The 25759-nt window shown below is 44.1% G+C and overlaps 1 protein-coding gene across 3 annotated transcripts; it reads left to right on the top strand.

The window, feature by feature from the left end:
- Positions 1-727: 727 nt before the first annotated feature.
- BUB1B (BUB1 mitotic checkpoint serine/threonine kinase B) lies at positions 728-25759 on the top strand. 3 transcript variants are annotated; one of them, XM_064163578.1, is made up of 24 exons: positions 728-793; positions 1679-1842; positions 2772-2831; positions 3396-3540; positions 4046-4242; positions 4344-4519; positions 4638-4831; positions 6843-6937; positions 8443-8669; positions 9222-9328; positions 10507-10595; positions 10810-10862; positions 11200-11298; positions 11497-11581; positions 12309-12411; positions 13342-13619; positions 15179-15336; positions 17525-17668; positions 18279-18400; positions 18665-18826; positions 19468-19610; positions 21850-22021; positions 22382-22488; positions 25229-25759. In XM_064163578.1, exons 2-24 carry the CDS (start codon positions 1700-1702, stop codon positions 25416-25418), a joined length of 3249 nt encoding a protein of 1082 aa, XP_064019648.1. In that variant the 5' UTR covers positions 728-793; positions 1679-1699; the 3' UTR covers positions 25419-25759. The 3 variants fall into 3 exon arrangements, with proteins under 3 accessions (XP_064019648.1, XP_064019646.1, XP_064019647.1); XM_064163576.1 differs by having other exon boundaries at positions 15179-15357; XM_064163577.1 differs by lacking the exon at positions 728-793 and adding an exon at positions 814-842 and having other exon boundaries at positions 15179-15357.

The raw sequence follows: 25759 nt of genomic DNA, 5'->3' as shown, positions 1-25759 counted from the left end.
TGTTTGTAGAAGTGCTCCAGTCCTCTGATCATGAGATTGCTGAGGACAGGCCTGTGCCATGTCACTGAGAACAGAGAAGGAAATAGTGGTCTCTCACTGCAGCATGGTGCTCTGGCACTGAAGCAGAGCAGTCCTGCACTCGGGTAAGAACAGCCCCATGCAGTGCTTCAGGCCTGGGGCAGAGTGACTGGAAAACTGGTTTGGAACTAGGGCAGGGTAGATTTGGGTTGCACATCAGGAGGAAGTTCTTCACAGTGAAGGCGGTGAGACAGTGGAACAGGTTGCCTAGGGATGTGGTCGAGGCCCTGTCCCTGGAGACATTCAAGATGAGACTTGCTGCGGCCCTGAGCAGCCTGCTCGAGTTGGAAATGCCTCTGTTGACTGCTGGGGGGTTGGACAAGACAAGCTTTGAGGGTCCCTTCCAGCCCAATGTATTCAGTGGAGGAGGTGTTTGAAAGCCGTTTGGGCTCAGGGACACGGCGTGCAGGGAGTTGTCAAGTCTTTCCCAGGTCTTTTCCAGCTAGGCGGTTCTGTGGTTGATGGATCCCCGGGGGCAGAGGAGCGGCGGCGGGAACTACAACTCCCATGATGCCCCGGTGCGCGGCATGTCGGGCAGGGGGCGGACCCAGGGGGCGGGGCGTGGTGAGGCGGGCGGCCAATGGGGACGGAGCGTTTGAATTTGAAGAGGGCCGAGGCGGCGCTGCTGTTACGGCGGCCGAACCCCTGCGCCTGGTGAATGTGGCGGTGAGCTGGGGCGGCGGCGGCCGAACCCCTGCGCCTGGTGCATGCGGCGGTGAGTTGGGGCGGCGGCGGCCGAACCCCTGCGCCTGGTGCATGCGGCGGTGAGTTGGGGCGGCAGCGGCTTGCTTTCTTCGGCAGCTTCCAGGGTAGGGCGCGGAGTGTCTCGCACCGGCGTGTGGCAAGAGCATCCGGGGGAGGCGACCTGCGGACGAACTGTCCGTTTAGGGCCGTTGTAGCAAACGGTTTCTTCTCCCACTCGGTAGCAGCCGGGGGAGGAACGTGTGGGGCGTGTGTGTCTGATCGCTTCCAGAGAAGTCTGCGCCGCGCTCCTCGGTCCCCCTGGACCTCCTGTCTCCGCAGAGCGGTGGGACTCGCCTGTAATAGCAGCCCGCTACGGTTGCTCTTAGGTGGAGAACCGCAGGGGTTTGACTTGGCCTGAGTTGTTGCCGAGGCTCCCCCTTCGGCCAGCCTCGGAGAGGACAGCAGCGTGGGGAAAGGAAGGACGGGAGTGAGCGAGCACACAGGTCGGAAGGGAAGAGCTTAATCTTTAGTCTGCCGTGCTAGCATCGCCTCGCTGAGACAAGTGCGTGGTCCGTTTCCTATGAGCCTAGTGGAGGGCAGTTACGTGCCCGAGGGTTTGGGACTTACACGGTGCTTGCGGTTGCAGTGTGGTGGGACAGCTAACGAACCGTGGAATCCCAGACTGGGAAAGTACCTCTAAAGCTCACCCAGCCGAGGCATCTGCAACTAGAGCCGACTGCTCAGGGCTCCAAACAGCACGACCTGGAGTGGTTCCAGAGATGGGGCATCTCCCACCTTTGAGCAAACTGGGTCGGGATGTCACCGTCCTCAGTATCCAAAACTTTTTCCTTCTGTGACATTTCAGGTTAGTATCTGACCTAATGAACGAGTTACTGTGTTTATGTTGTTACGGCAGGTTTTGAAGGGAGAGGCTGCCATGTCCGAGGACTGCAACAATGAGTGGGAGCTGCGCAAAGAGAATGTGCAGCCCCTCCGTCAGGGACGGGTCATGGCCACGCTTCAGGAAGCCCTGGCTCAGCAGGAGACCTCTACCCACACTGCTCTTCAGCTCAAAAAACAGTAAGCAACCTTCTGATGCATTCCCTTCATCTTTCTGCTTCCTCAGCATTTTTTCTGTCTCTGTGTATCTGTGTTAACAGTATCACAGTATCACAGTATCACCAAGGTTGGAAGAGACCTCACAGATCATCAAGTCCAACCCTTTACCACAGTGCCCAAGGCTAGACCATGGCACCAAGTGCCACATCCAACCTTGCCTTGAACTGCCCCAGGGACAACGACTCCACCACCTCCCCAGGCAGCCCATTCCAGTGCCCAATGACTCTCTCAGTGAAGAACTTTCTCTTCACCTCGAGCCGAAATTTCCCCTGGCGCAGCCTGCGGCTGTGTCCTCTTGTTCTGGAGCTGGCCACCTGAGAGAAGAGAGCAACCTCCTCCTGGCCACAACCACCCTTCAGGTAGTTGTAGACAGCAATAAGGTCACCCCTGAGCCTCCTCTTCTCCAGGCTAAACAACCCCAGCTCCCTAAGCCTCTCCTCGTAGGGCTTGTGCTCGAGGCCTCTCACCAGCCTCGTCGCCCTTCTCTGGACACTCTCAAGCACCTCACAGACGTGAAAAAGAGCATAAAAGAAACTTAGTAACCCATGTCAATAACAAAGCCAGATTGGATGGGGGCTTGAGGCTTAGTAGGAGGTGCCCCTGCCCATAGCAGAGGCTTGGAGCTAGGTGATCTTTAAGGTCCCTTCCAACCCCAACTGTTCTATGATGATTCTGTGAGTCTCTCTATGCTCTTCTCCAGGCATTTAGGACTACTTGCTGTTTGGATTCTTTTGTCAGTAGAAGCTCAGTATGTGCCAACAAGCCTTTGCTTTTTTTTTTTTTAATGGGCCTATAAAATGATGTGAGTGGGAAGGGAGGTCTTAGTTTATAGTGTAGAAAGCATCTTTACAGTTATAAACTCTCATTTTTACCATTTTGTTTTTCTTCAGGGAATTTGAATCAGAAATCCGATTCTACTCTGGTGATGACCCACTGGATGTCTGGGACCGGTAAGTTTCCTTCCATTACAGAAGGAGGTATGAAAGGTCCAATATTCTTGTGAAAGCTTGGCAAGAAAACCAGTAAGAGGATGATTAAAAGAGAAATTCTATAATGTTTTTTAAATAATATGCTGTGGTGGTGTTCATGAGAATTATGAAAATATGGTGGGCCAATCCAGCTGGTCCCACCACAGTGAGCTGAAATACAAACTGACAGACCAGGCTGTGAAGAGGAACCTTAGCCACAGTGTGAGCCAGATGGTGGCAATCCTTCCTCTGCTTGAAGCCCACTGCTTTATCTTTGACAGGAGGCTTTCTCCCCAGCTGCCTTTTTCATCCACTTAAAAGATAACAGCATTTTGTCATCTTTGCTCCCATCCTTTCTTGCATGATTTGAGGTATAACAAAATGCCCTCTTGTTCATCAACCTCTGGGGCTCCTAGATGTGAAAAGCATCTAAACATTTTTGGCTACTCCTTTTGGGTTCCTGCACAATACTCATACACTTCTTTTCCTTTTTTCACCCTAAATCTCCTTATGTCTTGAGAACTAATTTCTTTGGATATATTCCAGGTATATCAAGTGGACAGAGCAAACCTTCCCCCAGGGCGGAAAGGAGAGCAATCTTGCTGCAATCCTGGAAAGAGCAGTGAAAGCCCTGCATGAACAACAGAGATACTACAAAGATCCTCGCTTTCTTAACCTCTGGCTCAAGTTTGTGAGTGTTTGGTGAATATGTCTTGGGTGCTGCATTTTATCTGTGTGTAAATGACATGACAAGCATTGAGAAGCTGATTATCGTTAACATAGAGTCCCTAGGTTTTATAACAGAAATATCTCTCTGCAAACCCCTTGCCTGGTCTTCACATTTTCAGTAGGATCTTCAGGCCTTTTTTTAGGGTCGTTCACTTTGGACAACTACAAACGCCCTACATTTTGCCTTGGAAGAGTTTGCTGAGATGAATGGAGCTTGATTGTTAGTTTAAGGAGAAAAGTAATTTAAAGATATATTTTTAGATGTTATGTCTGTCCTACCACTTATTTTTACATCCAGCTGTCTTGAGTCTGCACCTTATGTTTAAGCAAAACTGAACTCTTTTGGTCTTGCCCCATCTTTCCATTGTTGTAGTTCTTGTTATTCCCTGTCTTCAAACAGCCTCTTTCCAGGTTTAGCTTCCTGAACTGATTTACCTATTCTAAAACTGATAATTTGGTTGTTTCAGGCAAATTATTGTAATGAGCCCTTGGATGTATACAGTTACCTACATAGCCAGGAGATTGGCACAACGCTGGCACTGCTCTACATCACCTGGGCAGAAGTACTTGAGGCTAGAGAAAGTTTTAAGAAGGCAGATCTAGTATTTCAGGAAGGTCTTCAGCGCAAGGCCGAGCCTTTGGACAGACTCCAGTCCCACCACCGGTAAGCTTCCAGCTGGAGGGAAGGACTTGGAGTAGTCTTAGTGCTTCAGTGGGTGCCTGGTACAGTGAAGTTTACTCTAACTTCTCCTCCATCTTCCTTAGGCAGTTTCAGACCCGTGTTTCTCGGCAGACGTTGCTGGGGCTTGAGGCAAGCCCTGATAAGGACGTGGATCTTCTGGAAACTGCAGAGCCCCAGAGAAGCTCCTTGGTGGATCTGAAAGGCAGGGGCAAGAGAAACATGAAAGCCCCAGTTAGCCGTGTAGGAGATGCACTGAAATGTATGTTGAGCTGTTTACACCACACCTTATTATTGGAGGAGCTGATTCTTTCTGTTGTGCAGTTTGTACTTGCACATGATAATTAGAAGTGAATTTGTGTAAATCCTTTCTCTTACAGCTGTCAACCACACCAGAAGCTCCCAGGCTCTAAGTTCTTGTCAGCTTCCAAATAATCCTGGTTTTGCTGTGTTTGATGAAAATTCAGCTTCTGGACCTGAGATTCCTGTGATTGCACCACAGCCGTGGGCAGCACCTCCAGTTCCAAGGGCCAAGGAGAATGAGCTACGTGCAGGGCCATGGAACTCTGGCAGGGTAAGGAGCCCTGAGCTGGGTGGGTTGAAAAGAGGACTCCTAAACTGGGGTGGACAAGAAGGAAAGTGTATGTAAGCTAGTAACTTCTGAAACAAGAGTCATACCTGTTCTCCTTGCTTGGAGTTTGTGTCAGTTTGTAACTACAGATCTTCCTGCTTCTGCCTGAAGTCTCTGGCTGTGCTTATCCTAGTCATGTTTATCAGGCTGATAGTGTTTGAATAACTTCAAAAAGCTTCCAGAATTCTTAAGCCAAGAAACAGTAATTTTATCTAACCAGAAAAATGGGTATAGATGGCCAAACTGGATGGCAGAAAAGGACTCAAAGAAAAGCACTATCCAAAGAAAGGGAAAGAAGTCAAGCCTCAGTTAAACTTGTAAGAAAGAGAAGCAAGAGTTAAAAAGAGATCACACAACCTAAGAGGAGAACTTATTGCCCATCTTATTGAAGTAAGGCAGGCACAGGTTTTGCAAGTCTGTTTTGAAGTACATGGGAGGGAAACAGAAGACTGGAGATAAAAGGAACTGAAAAACTGCTATATCACTGGAATATTTATCCTGATGGGGTAGGGAAGCTTGCCAGTAGGTGAAAAAAGGATGGCAGTAAGTAGGTCCTAATGCTATAAACTCACGTTGGAGGCATGAGAAGGGGCAGCAGTGCTGCAGGTGTTTGTGCTGTTAGAAGTTATCCCAGACATTAGCTGAAGGAAATGGATCCTGTGAAATTGAGTTTTTCATAGGTGCTTAAATAACCCCTGGTGTTCTCCTGCTCTTTGTAGATTAGAAGGTGAGAATAGAGAGTAAGCAGGTGATAAAAATATTTTATAGAGTTCTCAATATAGAAGTTGTTATACTTGAAAAATAGAAACATGAACCAGGGTGAAGTGAGGGAAGGGAATGGATTGAAATTCACAGAAACTCATGGAACAATGCTTGCCAGATCAAAAGCAATTTGATTAAGTGAATGGAGAAGTCCAGTAAATCTGATTGAATTCAGAATGAGGAAGAGCTACTCATGTCAAATGAGTTTGTTTCCTTTGGGTTGCTCAGTGTTCATTCTGGTGCCTAAGTGCTTCTGTATTTTAATCTCTGCCCTTAGCATTCTCACTGTTCCCACTTCTCATGAAATTTGTTGGACTGAAGAACAAAGGTGCAAGTTAGAGTGGAGGATGCTTAGTTCACCTTCACTGGAGCATGGTGCTTGTTTTGGTGTCTTATAGTGAAAGCATAATCTTTTGTGAACTGTCAGATATTAAAAGCTGCACAGTAAAGATGGCAAGGGGAAAAGGTTGGAAACTGATGGAAAAGAGAATTTGGTGTAGGGAATCCCCACCGTGTAGCTTTCTGCTGAAGAGTTATAGGCAATTTCAAGTAAGCAGATGAGTAGCATGTTGCTAGACTAAGTTCCTTCAGTCTTCTCTTCACTAATGGACTTCTCAAGCAGTTTAAAGGTTTTTTGTGGTGTTGGAATGGCCTCTTGGAGGTTCTTGATGGGACAGCAGAATGAATCCTGTCATTAAATTGGGACGGTCTTGGCTGAAAAATGAGGACTATGGGTTTTGTGGAGAATATGCAAGGAAGGCAACGAGAACACCCAGCTGGATTACCACTCCTGCAGAACAACTGAAACTAGGTACAGCTGAGGACATGCAGGATTGCAGGTGCTATCACTCAGCTGATGATCTGTAACTATTGATCATTGAATCATAGAATCATTTGGGTTGGAAAATGCCTCCAAGATGGAGTTCAGTGTAACACCACCATGGCCCCAAGTACCATGTCCACCTGTTTCTTGAACAGCTCAAGGGATGATGAATCTTCTACCTCCTTGGGCAGCCTGTTACAGTGCTTTATGTATTACAGTAGAATTAATCTTGGGCCAGTCCATGATGTTTAACATTTTTTTTTAAATAACAAACACCAATGAGCCAAATACTGGAAAAATGAAGATCTGGAGGCATGTAGGGTCTGAAGATGAATCTTTCAACTGTTGACTTCACCTTTCCTTCCTTAGCGTCCTCGCAGTGGGACAGGTTCTGCTGTAGAAGTGTCCTATCCACAGCCCAGTTTCACCCTGTACGTGGATGAGTCAGCTCAGCAGCAAATCATGTGAGTCTTCCTTCAGGTTTGACATGGGGATGGCATGTGGAGTTATTGAAACTGCTTCATCACATTCTGACTCCTTTGGTCAAGTAGCCAAGCCTCTAGATCTCCCAAAACCTAACAGTCGGGCAACCTGGAAGCTTTAGTTTGAGATGTAAGCTTCAGTGCAGGATGTGGAAGGACATAGGAGGTGTTTGACTTGCTGCTCCTTATGTGAGAGCCTAGATTGTGTTTACAGATGCTAATTAATAGACTAGCTTAGCTCAGCATGTTTACATAAACACTATTACCTCTCAGGATGATGTTTGCTAAGAAAGCAGCCCTGAACTGAGGCTTGCTACTGTTTTCCTCTGTTGGGAGCTCTCAGCTCTTTCCTAGCTGGAGTTTTATTCTGAGCCAAGCTATCAAAGTTTCCATGCCAACAGCGTTGCTGAGGTTATGGAGCACTGTGCTGCTTTGCCTGAAATGACCTCTCTGCTCATGCAGTACTCCTTGAAATGATCAGTCTTTGGAGATGGGCTCACTTAGAAGGCCAAGAGTAGAGGAGGATGCTTCATTCTGCAGAGCTACTGAACTTTCCTCTGGGGCTACTGATAGCTGCAGAACATGTCAGCTCTTCCTAAAAGAGGAGTGGAGAGGCATATTTGCTATTACAGATGGCTTCCTTGGCTCTGAGTTAGCTATGAGTAGGACTACAAAAATACTGAGGGGCTTGTAGCATCTCTGTGAGGAGGAAAGGCTGAGAGCCCTTGCTGGTGAGGGATGACACAGATCCCATACAATTCAAAGTGAATCCCACTAGAGACCTTTATTGTTCATTCTGACTCAGTTTATATAGTCTCGTGCATAGAACACATCCCTACCCATTACAAGTACAGCCCAGTCTTTTACATATGCCTTATTTTTCCCCTTAGCCAGGTGTCCCACTCTTTCCTTCCCCGTGGGAGGCATCCTGAAGCTGTGGGAATGGAAGTCAAATGCTTATACACTGCTTGGTGCTATTCTGACTTGCATTGCATTCCCACAAGCCCTGGGGCTGTTTAGCCTGGAGAAGAGCAGCCTGAGATAGGACCTTGTCAGCACTCAGCAACTGCTAAAGTGCCTGTGAGGAGCAAGAGGATGCCCCTTGTCAGTGGTTCCCAGTGGCAGGACAAGGGGCAACAGGCACAAACTGGAGCCCAGGAGGTTCCATCTGAAGATGAGGAGAAACTTTGCTGTGGGGCTCCTCAGTGGCACTTAAGTAAAGACCCCTTACTCCAGAACACACAGCAGTTCAGAACATAAGAATTTTATTTGCTCCTGATGGCACCTTATAAACACTTCTGTTTGGATTTGGTTGGGTTTTGTGGCTGAGCTGAGACTTTGTGCTATCATTCCAACTGTCTATTTTGCTTTATCAACCAAACCAAGTGTTTTCATTCTAGACTCTGAGAAAGGCTGTATTCTCTCCTGTGTTTTTCTGTGTTACAGCAAAGCACACAGAATCAGTTTTAACACCATGTTTTTTCCAGGACTCCTTGCAAAATTGAACCCAGCATAAACCATGTCTTGAGTGCTCGCAAACCTGAGAAAGAGGAGGACCCACTCCAGAGAGTGCAAAATCAGCAGCAGGATATTCAAGAAAAGAAAGAGGTGGTGATGTACTGCAAAGAGAAAGTTTATGCTGGAGTTGATGAATTCTCTTTTGAAGAGATCAGAGCTGAAATCTACAGAAAGAAAACAAAACTGAAAGCTGAAGGTATGCTGCTGCAAAATGGGATTCACAGATTGCATTGGGTTGGGAGGAACCCTCCAAGGTCATCTTGTCCAACCCTCCCTGTTGTGAGCAGGGACACCTCCAGCTAGGTCAGGGTGCCCCAGGCCACATCATGTCTGATCTTTCTGATGACATAAAAGAAATGGAATCATTGAATGGTTTGGGTGGAAGAGACCAGAGAGATCTAGTTCCAACCTCCTGTCATGGGTAGGGACACCTTCCACTATACCAGGGTGCTTAAGGCCTCATCCAATATAGCTTTCAACACCTCCAGTGAGGGGAAAACCTGTTTCAGGGTCTCAAAATTATCCTCAGCTCCCTGTTATTACAGCTGTTTTTCTTTTTGTCTTGGAGTGTTTGTGCTGGAGTTATTTAATGGGTCTGAGGTATAAAGTAACAAATCTGGCATCTTTGTGTCAGCTGTGAAAGAGGGAGAGAAGACCAGATATTTTAGCCTATTTCAAAATAATTTATGCTTTAGTCACAGATTGCATGTGAAATATGCCTTGTGCCTTACAAGCTCTTCTTCCTCAGAGGAGATGCGAGCCCTAGCACAGAAGAAGGAGGAAATACAGAGGAAAATTGATGAGATGGAGAAGAAGTTGAAAGGAATAATTGAATTGCAGCCACTACGTGAAGAGGTGTTGTCCTCTTTTTAACTGCTTGTTTACAAATAGCTGTTTTAAGTAACAACACCAAGGGAGGAGCAATATCTAATGTGCTTCTCTTTGGCTAACACTTGTTAAACCTCTTTTTGTACTCTTGTGTGTAGACATGACCTAGTCAGTAAATGCTCACAGAAATATTTCTCTTCTTCTTCCCAACTGGTCCCCAAGCCATATCAAAAACTTCCAGGGTTTGTACTGTTCCTTTCCAAGTATGAAGTTACCTTATGCTGAGGTAAACACTATTTTTTGAAGTAAGGATATGCCAAATACTGAAGGGGCTTTCTTCAAAGCTCTATTCATGTGTGGTTTCTTTTTCACATCAAGAATTTCTAGGGCAAAAGGAGGCTAGAAAGGGAGCTGAAACTGGAGCAAGAAGTGAAGGGTTGCAGAGCAGTGCGAGTTCACTCTACCAGGCAACTAAGCACCACATAGCAGCTCGCTCCCTCTCACTGGGATGGGGAGATATTTGGAAGGGTGAGAGTGTAAACAGCTCATGGGTTGAGATAAGGATGGTTCAAGAAACCCAAAAGCTGTGCACCTGAGCATGCAGCAGTGCTTTATCAACACTGGGTCAAAAGTTTCAAACATGCACCACACCAGCTGCTGTGGAGAAAATTTAACTTTATCCCAGCCAAGACAAGTACACAAAACCATAGCTGATTCATCTTAAAGTTTTATAGGCAGTATGCTCTTTTAAAGGCCAGAAACTTTTCTATGCAGATCAGTCTTGAGTAGAGTGTCTGAAGCACAAATGCTTTTCTTACAGGTTGCAAATAGCTAGCAAGAAGTTCATTATTTCAAAGCTTTTCCCAGCACACATCTGGTGTGTTAATAAAATAAGTTTGTCTCTTTCACCTTTCCCCATTTCCAAAACAGTGCCTTAGTAAATTTACATACTGAAATATACCAAATTCACAACACTTTAACTTCCACTAAGTTACTCAGCTTACAAATATTGTTGCCAGGAAGGAACTTATGCATTTTAACTACTCTGAGCAGTAACAATGGGCTTTTTTTCATGCAAGTAAATTAAATACAAATGAAAATAGCTAAGGACAGCTATTAGTCCATCAGGGCTTCAACCATTTATCAGAATGTTCTTGGAACATTCATTGTATGGGGTGATTCCAATGCTGGTTTTGTTCCTACAGCCAGAAGCTTTTTCACTGCCTTTGGGACTGCAAAGACTTACTCCTTCCAGTGCAACAGAAGTTGAGGACAAACAGTCCCAGATTAAAAGGTAATGCAGGGTTTTTGTATCAGCAATGGGAACTTCTGGGAGTATCTAGTAATGTGTAACTACTCCTAGGTCTGCAATCTGCCTTAGTATAGTTTCATTTAGTTTGAGGGATCACAACTCCTAGCACATCAGCTTGGCTTGCTCTTCATACAGAACGGACTTAGGTTTTGTGAAGGTCTGTGAAGTATAAAACCCAAGTTTGTCTTTTTCACAGTGAAGTTCAGGTCTTTGAAGACATTCAGCTACATAAACCATCTCCTTCTGAGGGTAAGTGTTTCAATTTCTTACCGTGAGAGGAAAGTATTATTCTACATCAGTAGCAAGACTGCAACAAACTAAATCCAAAATCTAGGTGGTTTAGAGGGCTGAGAATGTGCTAGTGGTGCCTTCAACTGTACTCAGCAAAAGACTGAGGCTCTGAGAACTACCAATATTTTACAGCACTTTCAAGTAGAAGTCTAATGCTAATGTTAGGCGCTCTTTTTTTCTCAGGGGATTTGGTAGTGGAGTACAAGCAGAAATTATGTATTGAATGGTGTTGTTGAGAAAGACCTTGGCTGAATAAATTTTTGTGACCTAAATTGACCACTGTTGCTGTTAACAGAGGTTATCCAGTCTCCTGAAGAGTACTCAGATACACAAAGTGATGATGTGTTTTTAAACTTGGAGGGTCAGAAAAAGGAGGCCAGACTTGAGAAAAAAGGTACCCATTCTGAAGTATATTCTAAAAACAGTAAGCTAGCAAATGTAATGTGGTGGTAAAAGTTGTTGCTTTCTCACCTTAAAACATTTAACACAGACTCTCACAAACTATATTAAAAGTAATTAACTGAAATTAGTTTAGTAGCATTGTTGTAGAAAAACTGTTGGTATAATAGAACCTCTTGGCTTTTCTTTACAGATGTAGCTCTCTTTATCCCACCTGGTCCTGAGAAGTCTTTCACCATATTTGATGAATCCTCTACTTCAGAAAATCAGAATATAAGGTAGACTTAAATTTTAGAGGCAGGGGAAGCTGAAGGATCAATCACTTTCTGTAGTAGCTGAAATGCTATTGTCACTTGTAAGGATGTGGGATGGAGTTTTTTGTGTAAGCTTACATCTTTTTCATTTCATTGCTCTGGGAAGTCCACGGTGAGGAAATATTCTCATGGAATTACCCAGAATGCACTAAGTTGAAAGGGACCCTCAAAGATCATCTTGTCCAACCCCCCTGTAGTCAGCAGGGACATCTCCAACTTGAGCAGGTTGTTAAGGGCCCCAGCAAGTTTCACCTTGAATATTTCTATGGATGTGGCTTCAACCATCTCTGGGCAACCTGTTACAGTGTCTCACCACCCTCATTGTGGCAAGCTTCCTCCTGGTGTTCAGCCTGTATCTCCCCTTCTCCAATTTCAAACAGCTGCCCCTCATCCTATTGCTACAAGCCCTTCTTAAACAGTCCCTTCCCAGCCTTCCTGTAGGTCCCCTTTAGATATTGAAACGCAGCTCTAAGGTCTCATCTGTTATTCCTTCCCAACCTAGAACTATTTAAGCTGCTACATAAACTATTTTCTGTCTGGAGAGATGTATGTGGGACAGTGTACTGGTAGTTCTGTGGCACCAGGTGGTAGATTAAAGTTGTTAGTGGACTTGAAGTTTGAAGAGGAGAATTGCTGTGCAAGATGAGAAGCTGCTCTGATAAATACTTAAAGTAATGTGACCTTATCTAAGTTGTCCTGCAGATCACACAAGGGAAGGCGCCCGTCGGCCTCTCGCTGTTCGTAAACCTTCAGAATCTCTTACTGCAAAGGAAAACATCCCACCAGAAGCCTCTGTAAGGAAAGCTATTTACCTCTTAATGTATTTCCTGCCAGGGAAAAAACAGCAAAGAAGGTCCTGAGTGAGACTTGGCTGGACTCACAGAATGCTTGATAAGCAAAGATTCTGAAGATCTTTCTGCTGTGGAAATAACACTTGAATTGGGGAGTGTTGAGATTACACTGCAATTTCCATGTTTTTGTTAGGCTTTAAGGTGGTTGATAAAGATGATGGTAAGAAGCCTTCCACATCAGCCACTGAGTGGCCAGGATTAGTTACACTGAGAGTTTACAAAGTTTGTGCACTGAAGAGCTGTGCTCCCTAATGCTGCCTCCTGGTTCCAGCCTTGTACTTGCCATGTAAATAAACAAGTACTTCAGCTCCTGTGTTTCTCACCCAAAGTACCATGTGCTTGTCTCCCTCAGACCCTAAGATCTTGTGTCTTTATGGCAGCTCTGTAGATGTTTGGAAAGCTTTTAATAGAGGTGGGAGTTGCTGTTTTACCAAAGGGTGTAGCTGCTGCATGCTGCCATAGGCCTTAAGAATTCCTAGGGTTAAGTGTTGTGCTGATCTCGGTTCTAGAGCTGGTCTCAGTAATAGCACAATTCTGCTGTAAGTGTTCTGTGTCTTCAGTGGCCAACTTTTTAGTAACCACTTGAATGGTGTAGTTATAAGTGAACTGCAGTGCAGTTCTGGGGTGGTAGACACTACATAGCCTTTAACAGTTCATGGCAGCTTTGCAGCAATCTAGAGGGTAACAAATCTGCATTTATGTTGCAGTTAGAACTGAAATAGTCAATTTGAATGAGCAATAGAAGTAGAGTACATGAAGTCTGTCTGATTAATATTGGAAGGTGGCAGAGTGGAAGAAAGGAGTAAAACATCCAGGTTTTAAATAAAACAATGTGACAGAAAATCTATAGGCTTTGCACTCTTCTCTTTTCAGGGAGAGCTGAATGCAGCTGAACCTTTGACTGAAGATGCAATAGTGACTGGCTCCTACAAGAACCAAAGCTTTTGTGCCAACCTAGAAGACACATGTGACTTTGTTAGGGCTGCCCATCTGGCCTCGACACCCTTTCATGGGGTAGCAGCTCAGAGAGTCCCAACTCCTCTTTCACAGAGCGACCTGAAGGAAGACAACCCAGAACCTGTGAGTGCACCTCTGAGTGAGGTCACTCCAGTTTCTGAGTACAGTGAAGCTCTCTGTGTGAATAAGCTGAGGTAACTAACAACAAAGCATCTTAATCCCTTTTTTCTGTCTTGTGTGGACTGTGGGGTTACTATTGTGCTGCTGAAGGAAACTTTCCAGTACATTCTGCTCTCGTCAGAAGACAGTCCTTTTTCTAGTTCAGGGTCTGTTTTGCCTGAGACTTAAGATGTAATAGCAAGCCCACTTGGCTTTTCAGCATTAGTGTTGCAGGACTCCATGCTTTTATAGAGTGTCCAGGTGGCCAAGAGAGCCAACAGCAACCTGGCCTGTGTCAGGAACAGTGTGGCCAGTAGGACAAGAGAGGTTATTCTGCCCCTGTACTCAACACTGGTCAGGCCACACCTTGAGTGCTGTGTCCAGTTTTGGGCCCCTCAATTTCAGAGGTGTTGATATACTGGAATGTGTCCAGAGCAGGGCAACAAAGCTGGTGAGGGGCCTGGAACACAGCCTTAAGAGGAAAGGTGAGGGAGTTTTGGGTGTACAGCCTGGAGAAGAGGAGGCTCAGGGCAGACCTCATTGCTGTCTACAACTACCTGAAGGGAGGCTGCAGCCAGGTGGGGGTTGGTCTCTTCTCCCAAGCAACCAGAAGCAGAACAAGAGGACACAGTCTCAAGTTGTGCCAGGGAGGTAGTAGGCTGGATGTTAGGCAGAAGCTCTTCAGAGAGAGTGATTTGCCATTGGAATGGGCTGCCCAGGGAGGTGGTGGAGTCACTGTCCCTGAGAGTGCTCAAGAAAAGACTGGATGAGGCACTTAGTGCCATGGTGTAGCTGATTGGCATGGTCTGGGAGCTAAGTTGGACTGGATGAGCTTGGAGGTCTCTTCCAAACTGGTTGATTCTATGATTCTACCAAATGACTTGTGAAGAAATGAATAAACACTCTGTATTTATAGGCAGAGATTAAAAGTAGAATCACCAGTTGCTTTTATACTCTTATGTTTCTGTAGTTATTTTTAGTACAGAAAATGCATCTGATGATTATGGCTTAGATTTCTTCTGTGGAGGAGAGAAATTGGGTAGAACACTGACAACCTCCTGTTATCTTTGTCAATTAAAAACATCTGTTGCATGGGTTTTTTTCGTTTAGAACCGAGTTGGATTTGCTGGCTGTTGGCATGTAAACATCTCTGCTGTGCTGGTGTTTGCTGACTTGACAAAACCATGGTGGTTTTAATTGGGAAGGAAAACAAAGTTATTTTTCATCTAACCTTCCTGTGCTTTATGTTAGGCCTGAATTTTGGTCATGTGGAGAGTTGGACAGAATAACCTCTAGAGGTCCCCTCCAACCCCTAACATTCTGTGACTGTAAGAATCAGTGTCTACTTTTGTAACAGCTGTTTAATGTGAGTGAAGATAAAATTCATCTGTAGACTAAGATTCTGAGCATAAATAATCATTGAGACCAAAACGAAGCTCTGACATAACTATTTACTTTCCACCAAGGCTGGGAAAGGACTTTAGTAACTTCAAGCAGCCTGGGAATGCCCAGAGCGCTTTCATAGTCACTAGGCTGGCATTATCTAGTCCTTCTATCTTCTGAAAGTCTGAATAGTTGCTGGCTTTATTTACAGCCCCATCATGGAAGCAAGCCTGGAAGATACTCACTCGACAGGTTCTTCTGTCTCTTCAGGATCTTCTCTTACATCTGTTACACAAATATCCACCATTAAATACCTGCCTATCCCTGAGAAACTGGAACTTGCCCAGAGCTTGCCTGCTGATTCCGGAGGTATCAGTGAAAATATTACTGGTTAGTACTAGGCTTGGGTTTCACTCACAACAAATAATATACAGATATTCCTAATTTGTTGTGCTTTTTCTGTACTGCCTTGATTGTCCTCAGCTTTGTCTATTTGCCACTTAGCCTTGTGACTAAGCTTGGAGTAATAGTGAGGTGTACAGCATACCCTGCTTGTCAGTATCTAAAAGGTGCAACCATTAAGGTGATGTTATTTTAGGTAGTCAAAGGAGGGAGTATGTAGAGGTCATTCTGAAAGGAAACACTTTCAACTGGATGGTGGTGAGAGCTTGCTAAGACAGGCTTGTTTTGTTTTGGTATATTTTTTTTCTCACTTGAATCTTTCTGTGTCATGATGTGCTGGTAAGTGCCACATTACAAAAGAATATAGATTTGAAATCTAGTGAAAGGTGTAGAGTTTTCTTCCAGCAGAAACAGTTCTGTGTTTGGTTTTAAATTTGCTTTGCTGAAAGCTACTGGGGCTGCTGTACAGCAGGTTTCTTACTCCAACTGAAAGAAAAATACTGCTACTTCCAATATTTTTCCTGGCCTTTGTTTCTTTCTGTTACAAAGATTTATGTTAGTTAGAACAGGAATGGTCACAGAAAGCCTTCAGTGTTAGGCCTGTAGAACTAGATTTGTGTTGAATGATGGCTTTCACGGTGTTCAATCTGCTTTAACTGCTTTTTGCATTTGATTTATGATCTCTTAATTAGAATTGTGTCCCTGAAACTTCTTAGTACATCTGCTTTAGAGAATAGTGATTGTCTGCAGACTGTTTTATGATTAAGTACACTTAAGACCTGGAATGAAAACAGGACAAGGGTGTTGGCACAAAATATTTTCAATAGGTCAGCACTTGCTGTTTTACCTTAAGAACTGTCTTTAGAGCAAGATGAAGTCTTTGCAGATTCTCTTCAGAAAAACAAGGTGTTTTGTTCAGATGTTTCAGTGGTGCCCCCTTCAACTTCTGATTGTTCCTGTTCCTTGTTTCCCAGCCTGGGTGTAGTAATTCTGGTGAGGACTTCTGATGCTACACAGAGCAGAAAAATTACTTCAGAGATCTGTCAGTTTACTTCTATAAAATATAGTAGTACATCTCAGTAAAATATCAGAACACCTATTTTAACTTTCCACCCCCAACATTTCCTGCATCTGCTTTCACAGAATGATTTCTGAAGTAATCTCTTACTGTAATATATATATAGCTAAGGTATCTATGGAGAGTTGAAGTATATATATAAAGGAAATGATATGCTGATTCTTACCTTTGCACTGTGAAAACTTGATGTCATACAATCACTAGTAAAAAGCCTGAAAAGGTTAGTAGTCATAGTTTTTTGGGAGAGGACTTCAGTAGAAGCCACCTAGTTCTGCTGTATTTTACTCTGCATCATATGAGATTAATGCATCTCAGGCTATCTTGGTTTTGTACAGATGAACTTCAACATCCAGCTTACTTATTGACAGATACAATCACAGAATCATTTTGATTGGAGAACACCTTGTGTTAGTTTGAGGGATGCTAGGTTCCCCTTAACCATCGGGACTGAGCCCCCCCACCAGGGGGTTGCACCTGCTCAACCCAGGGTGTTGTAATATTGTTATTCCATTCCTTTTCCAGTGTCACAGCTTGAAGGATAGTGCCTGACTTGATCTCTCTCCCCTCTCTTCTCTGCCTTCCTTGCTTCCTCTTTCTTCCCTGAGAAGAGTGCCCTCTTATCTCCTGGTTCTTGGGCAAGCCAGCTGGCAGGGAACTGAGCTGCTGAGGGGAAGGGGAGGGCAGTTTCAGCCTACCCTCAGGCTGACTGAGGGTGAAAGAGGTGGAGGATTCCAGAAGGCTGATTTGGGTGTAGTGGATTTTATACTTAATCTGCTTGGTTGCCTTTTGTCTATATGCTCTTGTGAATAGAATTTCTCTTTAAAAGTTCCAATCAGTGTGCAGTGTCCTCATTCTTGCTCCCAGACAGGGGTAAGAGGCACTTCTATCCTCTAGAACTGGCTAAGCTCGTGGCCCAAACTGGGACACACGTTGAAGATAATTTGAGTCCAAGCATTAACCCAGCATTGCCAGGTCACCACTAAACCATGTCCCTCAGCATCACATCTTCAAGGCTTTGAAAGCCTCCAGGGACTCACCACATAGCTTTAGCTCCCCTGTTTCTGTTTGTCTTTCTAGGTGATGTAACTCGGCTCTCGTGGAGCGCTGAACAGCGCAGAAAGCTGTTAGATCCTCTGCCGGCGCTGGTGACTGCTGCTCCGTGTTTTCATTTGAAGGCTGGCTCTCTGCCTGCCATGGGGGTGAAGGAGGACATCGAGCTTGGTAGGTGTGCCAGAGACCCTACAGCAAGAGATCTGGTTTAAGTTCTGACTGGTTTGAAATAGACTTCCTGTCCACTCTTAACGGGTTTTGTGTAGCTGGGGAGTACCTTGAACACCTTGGGTATGTTTGCTGTCACAGCTCTCAGAAGAAACTTCCAACCCAGTCTGAGATTCTGTGGAAGTGACCTCTAAAGATGATCATCTTGTTCCAAAGTCAGGGACACCTACTAAAGCAGGTTGCTCAAGGCCCCATCCAACCTAGCTTTGAACACTTCCAGGCTTGGTGTTTCCACAGCTGTTCTGGGCAATCTGTTCTAGTGCCTCACCACCCTTGTGGGGAAGAATGTCTTCCTAATGTCTAATCTAAATCCAGCTTCTTATGGAATCATAGAATTCTATGTGCTGCTCCATACCCAAGTACAAAGCTCCTCTCCAGCTGTATTGTATCCCCACTGGTATTGGAAGGCTGCTCTAATTCCTGGAGCATTCTCTTCTCCAGGTTGAACAACTCAAACTCTTATGTCCTCATGGATCAGTGTTGGTCCAGCCCACTGATCATCTTTGTGGTGTCCCCTGACCCCATTCTAACAGCTCCATGTCCTTCATAACAGGAAGTCAGACCTTCTGTATCAAAAGGGAGTACTGGACCAATGAAGAGTACAAGATGTTTTTTGCCACTCCAGCTGATTTTCCAGATAGTTCCCTGCTGAGTATGAAGGGATTTGTCATAAAGGTAACACATTTGATGGTTGGTATACAAGAAGCCTCCAATGTATAGATTAAAATGTAAGTTTGGTTCCTAATCTTTAAATTCCCTGCATGATATTTACTGCTTCAAATCCTCTTTGTTGATACAGATTAAAAGTTTCTGCCTGTGGGAAATGTCTTCCTTGGTAAAGTGTGGGGGAGGGAGAAACAAAGGATGAGAAGACTATGAAGATGACCAGTTTTCCCTTTATCCCCAAAATAAGTGTTCCACTGCTGTCCCTTTTTGTAGGTGTCTTCTCACCCTGTGCCTTGGGATTTTTATGTCACACTTGAGTTACAGGAGCGTTTGAATGCTGACTTTGACCAAAGTTTCAGTAAGAATTGCAGCTGCTTCTTGTATCAGGATGGTTGTGCCCTTCTGCACAGTGACATCAACTGCTTCACACTTGAGGTCAGTACTAAGAAATCTTGTAGAAGACATGAGCTCCTCCTGCATAGGCACCACTACTGCAGCTTGTAATGATGCTCACTGCTGAAGACAGCTTCACTAAGCAATTCAGATCCTCTGGGTTTTCTCTCTACCCAAATGAGAAGTATCTATCCTGGCTGGTTTCTCATTTGTAGATCATGTGCCTCTTGGAGGCAAACTTTTAAATGTCTCACATTTTTATTCATGAGTAGCAAATGACTTGAGCCAGGAACCATCAGAAGGTTTGCATCTCTAAACCTCTTTAACTTGGCATCTTGCAGTGAGTTTGTTTGCTGTGGCAGGGTCATAGTACTGAGTATCTTGCCAGAGGATTTCCATCCTAAATGAAGTCTTGCAAGTGCACTTTGAATTGTTGTGTAAGCTAGCAGACAAATTCAACAGCTGTTTCAGTCTTCAGCTCATTCTCCTCCTCCTGGATAATAGTGTCTCATAAGACCTTATGGTTCTTTTGAGTTCTGGCTGGGATGATGATGGGCAATGTCTGATTATGTTGAATTTAGACTGTTACCTCTGCACAGATGTTGGGGGGGGAAAGATGTGGTATAAATGTACTAACCTAAGGTAGAATGTCATATAGATCCAAGCTTATTCCCTGTTTTCAGGATGTTATTCGTGTCTGCAAGCCCATGAGGGAAGAAGCTATTCTGCTGTTTGTTTTTGATCTTCTTGGTGTGGTAGAGAAACTCCACAAAGCAGAGATTGTCCATGGAGATCTGAGGCCAGAGGTGTTCTTTCTGAGAAACAGGTTGGTGTCTCTTGCCTACAGGAGGATGTGTAACACTTACAGATATAGCTCTTGTGTGTTCCATGGAATCATCGAATGGTAGGGGTTGGAAATGACCTGTAGAGATGGAGTCCAACCCCCCTGCCAAAGCAGGGGCACCTAGGGCAGGTCAGAGGAGTGTATCAAGGTAGGTCTTGCAAGTCTCCAGAGCTGAAGACTCTACTGCCTCTCTGGGCAGCCTGCTCCAGGGCTCCAGCACCCTCACTGCCAAGAAGTTTCTCCTCATGTTGAGGTGGAACTTCCTAGATTCCATTTTTGTGCCCCTTGGCCTATCATAGGACACCACTGGAAAGAACTTGGCACCTTAGTGACACCCACTCTTCAGATACTTATAAAACATTAATAAGCCCCCCTTTCAGCCTTTTGTTCTTCAGGCTGAAAAACCCCAGAACTCTCATCCTTTCCTCATCAGACACTTCAGTCCCTTCATTGTTGTGGCCTCTGTTTGACACTCTAGATTATTCAAGTCCATCTTGAACTGGGGAGTCCAGAACTGGACACAATATTCCAGATATGGTCTTCCCAGAGCAGAGGGGGTTAAGAACTTGCTTTGACCTATTGGCCACATTTTCTTTCATGTCTTTCTGGATTCCATTGGCTTCCTAGGCTACAGGGGCACATTGCTGTCCCATGGAGAACTTATTGTCTACCAGGACCCCAAGATTCTTCCCCATGGAGGTGTTTTCCAGCAGATAAACTCCTAAGCAGTATTGCAATTTATGATGTCCTTTCTTTAGCCAGGATACTGGTATTGCAGTCCAGCTTTTTTTAGGCTATTCTGAAACCAGTGACAACCCTTTGACCCTTCAGTTAGGAATAAACTTTCCTTTATTTCTATATAAGTAGTATATGATGTTGTAAAACATGAACCAAAGGAGTTTTGCTGTTGCCTGTGCTCTCAAGTTTCTACATGAGGAACATACTGGGCAGCAACTGGATATTGGTAAATAATTTGCCTTCTGGCTTTGCATATCTGAAACCCAATGAGTGGATGAGACTGTTATATCCAAACACTTGTGAAACTGGTTGCTTAGCCTCCACTGCAGTCCATCTCAGAACTAATGCACAGATCTAGTTTTTCTTTAGGCTCTTTCCCATATTATATTAACAGTCACACATTCCTTGGAAAGTGATCCATGAAATAAGTGTGGGAAGATGGGAACTTTGGAATGCCTGATGATTCAGATGTGATTCCATTAGATGAAATTCACTGGTGCTGTTAATCTTCACTGATAGCTTAAAAATAGCTGTTTAGAATTATTTTGAGCCTAGTCATCTTATGCACAGCCCCAGTATTTTATTGGGAATTTCTTTATATGTAACTTATGTAGTTGATTTATGAAACTTCAGTAGTGCACATATGTGATCTTACCCTTTTCTTTGCACCTCCAATGGTATCTTGCACTTTAGAGTGCATGCATCCTAATTTGAAGGCTTGTTGGACTTGGATATCTCTGGCTGGATTTCTGTGCTGAATACAAAGTGAACTAAACCCCTCCCTGGAGGTATTCAAAGCCAGGCTGGACAAGATCTTGATCAACTTGTTCTAGTGGAAGGTGTCTCTGCCCATGGCAGGGTGCTGGAATCTTGAAGGTCCCTTCCAACACAAATTATTCTGTGATTCCATGACTAAACTGCCAAAAAGTTTAGATAAGTGGGTTTGATTTTTTGTTTGTTTGTTTTTGTTGTTTTCAGATAACAAAAACTGTCTCAGGCCAAGTCTATGGTATACACTACAAAATCTGCTCCTAGCACACAGTTATGTAAGAACATTAGTGAGCAGTGTGATCTGTTTGGCTTGGCACTGCACTGTCACCACAGCAGCCACTCTTGACTGCCCTTTCATTTGTTCCTTCCTAATACATAGATGGGTGAAGGTGGTGAAGCAATTTTTCTCTGAGATCTTGAAGGAGAGGGAGAAGTGCTATATGTATAATCTGTTCTCCCCTTCCAAGTGTTTCAGGCAACCGTGAGAAGTACTAAACTAGTCTGTTTTCTCTAAGCTTCAAACTGCCAGCTGGTTCCCCACCAATGCGAATTCCTGAAAATCCCCGGGAGTGGTATTTTCGGGAGTAGTTCTGAAGCTGACCATCAGAGGGCAGCATTAGCACAGCTAAGACACTTTCACTGCGCTGTTACAAGTCAGTTTTAAAAACAAGTTTTTTAGGTGCCTTATGTTTCCTCTGCTTGCTCTGCCCAGGATGTGTGATTCCTTTGCTAATAGTAAGATGTCAACAGTTCTGAAGATAGTGGACTTCTCTCACAGCCTGGATTTGAGACTGCAGTCTCAAGTAGGTTTGCTGAATGGATTTCCCATAGCTCAGACTGCTCATGGACAACAGCTTCTGGCAAAGAGTTCTCTTCCATACCAGGTGAGTCTCAGGACATCTTAGGTTGTGTGTTTTCCTTAGATCTTTTTTCAAGTTATTATCAAAATTACTTAAGTTATATTTTGCAAACTGTGGAAATTCATGGTAAATAATGAGAAGAATTTGTCTTCTGATAAAATCTTTGGTATTAAGTGAAGTCAAGTGCCTGTGATTACTGTATTTATTGAGCAACCTTCAGTAAAACCAGAACTGTTTACTTTTTGAAGCTGTTCTTGCTTAGCAGGATTCTGGAAGATCTTGCTCAAAAATCAATTCGGATTTAAATGTGTCAAAATACCAACTGAGAGCTGCATTGGATTGCAGGAAGTGGCAGAAGCTAAACTTTGTGGTTTGTGATTGCAGGTTGACTTGGTTGGGATTGCAGATATAATCCATTTGCTGTTGTTTGGGGATCACATCCAGGTTTATCAAGAGAACTCCCTTTGGAAAGTCAACCAAAGTACATCCAAGTAAGTCCTGTTGCAGAGAGGAGGCTACTGAGGTAGAATGGACTTGTCACTCTCTTCACCTTTTTTTTAGTAGTACCATCTTCAAAGATTAGAACACAGCTTGGTGCTGTTGTTGCTTGAAACCTGACTTCTGTGCAGAATGACACTTTGAAGCTACCTAGATTGTTTCCTATGTAGGAGTCAATTTGAAGGTTGAATACAAGCCCAAGTCCACTTCAGATGACTTTGCTTTTTCGTCCCTCCAGACCTCTCTTGTCACTTGGTAGACCAGCCTAGGAGAAGTTTGTGAATGGGTGCTGAGGAGGGAGAAAAAAGATTCTACATGGTTATTTTGGTTTTCTGCTATTTTCCTTCTAGGCTATATTGGAAGGCTAAGACACTCATACCAGGGGTCTGTCTCTAAGAGTTGTAGGAACAGTGTATGTGGACATACAGAAAAGCATTTAAAACTAAAACTTAAGATGGATTAAGTGAGTCTTGTTTTGGAAGCTGCTGTTTGTCCTCAGGCACTAATTCCTTCCTCTCAGCCACATGCTTTAGCTACAAGACTAGCTTCATCTGCCCTTTGTTCTTAGACCAAACACTTGTTCCTTTTGCTAGTCACATCCTGCAGTATTTTCTGCCTTGGTATTCTATAAGATTTTCCAGATCTTTCTGCTCCTGACAGACCTTGACAGCAGGATCCACAGCAGCTACACTGTGGATATACTTCTGGAAGAACCATTGCTCAAGGAAACCTGCTGCCGTTCAGGAATTGTCCAGTTAGTTCCCTAGCAACATGCAGTACTTATACTTTCTAGTTTGCTGCACGTAGGCCTTGAAAAAACATCTCATCTTCTGAAGCTATGTACAGAGAAAAGCACTTCTTTACTGGGCATGTCACTTCTGCTCCATAGAAAATCACAGAATTGTTAGGGTTGGAAAAGACTGCAAAGATTGAGTCCAACTATTAACCTGAACTGCCAAGTCACCACTGAACCATGTCCCTCAGCACCACATCTGTATGTTTTTGAAGCCATTCCAGGGGTGATGACTCCACTGCCCTAAGCAGAATGGTCGAGGGCTTGAAAACCCTCAAAGGGGAGAAATTGTTCCTCATGTCTAACCTAAATCTATTCTGGGGCAAGTCAAGGCCATTTTCCTCTTGTCCTATTGTTTCTTCCTTGGGAAAAGAGTCCTATCTCTGCCTCACTCCAACCTCCTGTTACGGAGTTGTAGAGAGACAGGTCTTACTTCACCCTCCCTTTCTCCAGGCTGAACAACCCCAGGTCTGTCAGCTGCTTCTCACCACATCTGCTCCAGACCCTTCACCAGCTGCTTTGCCCTTCTCTGGACCTACTTCAGCCCTTCAATGTTGTTCTTGGAGAGGCTTGAAACTGAACCTTGGATTTGAGGTGTGGCTTTAGTGCCCAGACCAAGGGAATGATCTTGGGAAAGCTTTTTGAAAAGTGCTGGTTTTGAAGTATTAAACAAATTTTAAGGTAGTAGAACAACTGGCAGAGCCACTAACTTTACTACCAGTTCAGCAAGACACTGAAGTAGTAGGGAAAGCACAAGATTTCTCAAAGGCCAATGGCAGTCAGTAAAAGAGAAACCACTTCAAAGATGACAGAATGAGTGCAAAGCACTGAGGCCAGTGTTGTGGTCAAGACTTCTGTCAAAGCAGAAGGTGAATTCAGGTTTCTTTTTTCACCTTTGAGCATTCCTACAAGATTGACAACCAGCTTTTCAGGGAAGGGAGTTTCTGCAAGTTAACTGCTACTAAGGAACGAATTTGGAGGCTCTTCTGTTCCAGAAAGAGTTTCAGCTTTTCTATTCTCACTGTTGTAGGAAACCTCATCTCTGCAGGTTTATCTGAAGTAAGGTATAGAAGCTGCTTGAGTGTTTAGGGTAGCCTCCTTTGCTGTGCTGTGTCTAAGTCCATGAAGGAAGTGCTCCAAGTCTTGCATATTTTTCTTGGTTGGACTCTGTATGACCTCAATATTGTAGAAAACACAAGAGTTCCTATTAGTGTAATAGCACAGGCAGGTTCTTTCTGAGACTGTGCCTGCTGCTGTTCTGTGAGTCACTTGCAGAAAGCAGAGGCAGATAATTTGTTCTGAAGCTAATGTGACTCCTGACTTTAAGGAGAAAACTGTTTCAGTAGTCAGCAGCTGTGTGTTCCATGGACTTCAGTGCAAGACTGAAGAACAAAGGGTTAGCTCTGACAGAAGTGTTCTAAGACTTAATGAGTCACTTAACCTTTTTATTCATGTCGTGTGGGTATATCTGTGTGTGGGGGGGATTGGCTACTGTGATTTGCTACTATTAATTCTTTGAAATGTTATCTGTGTGAGAACTCTGCAGTTGGAAGGCAGGGAGAAAAAGTAAAGCTGGCTGTAAACCACTCTTTCTCTTGCAGCTTTCCTTTAATATTGACCTGTGATCTTAACTTGCAAATGAGGGAATAAAGTTTAGCTGTAGCCCTTTTCCATGAAAGGAACCTACCAACTTTGAACCAAAGAGTGCTATCTCCTTGAATTTTGAAAGTGCTGTGGCTTATGGTCAGGTATGCTAGAAGTGGTAACTAAAAATAGCGGTTTTGATAGAGCTGTGAAACAGTCTCCCTAGTTACAACTCAAAAGAGAAAGAGACCCATGGGTCTAAATGTAATGCAGTCATAGTGTTTTCTTTCAGTCATGCGAGTGAGACTATTAAATGGAAACCTTGCACACAGTTTGAGAGCTGCTCTCTGTTTTAGGGCTGTCAACAGTGATTTCTGGAGTAAAATTCTGGAGAGAATTTTGAATGCGGATGGTAAGTCCACAGTGCCTCTCCTGAAGGAGCTAAGAGAGGAAATAAGTGACATGTTTGACAGCTGCTTTCAAGTATGTCTTTATGACTGCTTAATTGCCCTGGAAGAAACTTTGCTCATGGGGAGCTTCACGTGATTTCATTGGACAAATACATCTTTGTATTGTATAAAGGAATGTGTTGGGAACTACTTTTTGTCAAATAGGAGTGTGGAGATTGATTGTAGCTGTTCTTGCGATGCTTCACCTGGGACTTGCTAACAAATGTTTTCTGTGCACTGATGTGGTATTGGCATCCTGACCCAGTCTCTCTGAGCAGATTGTCAGAGAAGATTGGTTGAAATAACCTGCCCTCTCTCCTCTTTGTGCAGCTCCTTTTAAAAATGTGTTTAAGACCCAGTTCACACTAGTGTTGGGTTTTCAATGAGTGTTTCATCAAAGTTGTATTTCTTCAATAAAGTTGTATTTTTGGATAGCAA

Source organism: Pogoniulus pusillus, chromosome 24 (genome assembly GCF_015220805.1).
Source record: "Pogoniulus pusillus isolate bPogPus1 chromosome 24, bPogPus1.pri, whole genome shotgun sequence".
NCBI lineage: Eukaryota > Metazoa > Chordata > Aves > Piciformes > Lybiidae > Pogoniulus > Pogoniulus pusillus.
This window is presented reverse-complemented; position numbering and strand designations above follow the sequence as displayed.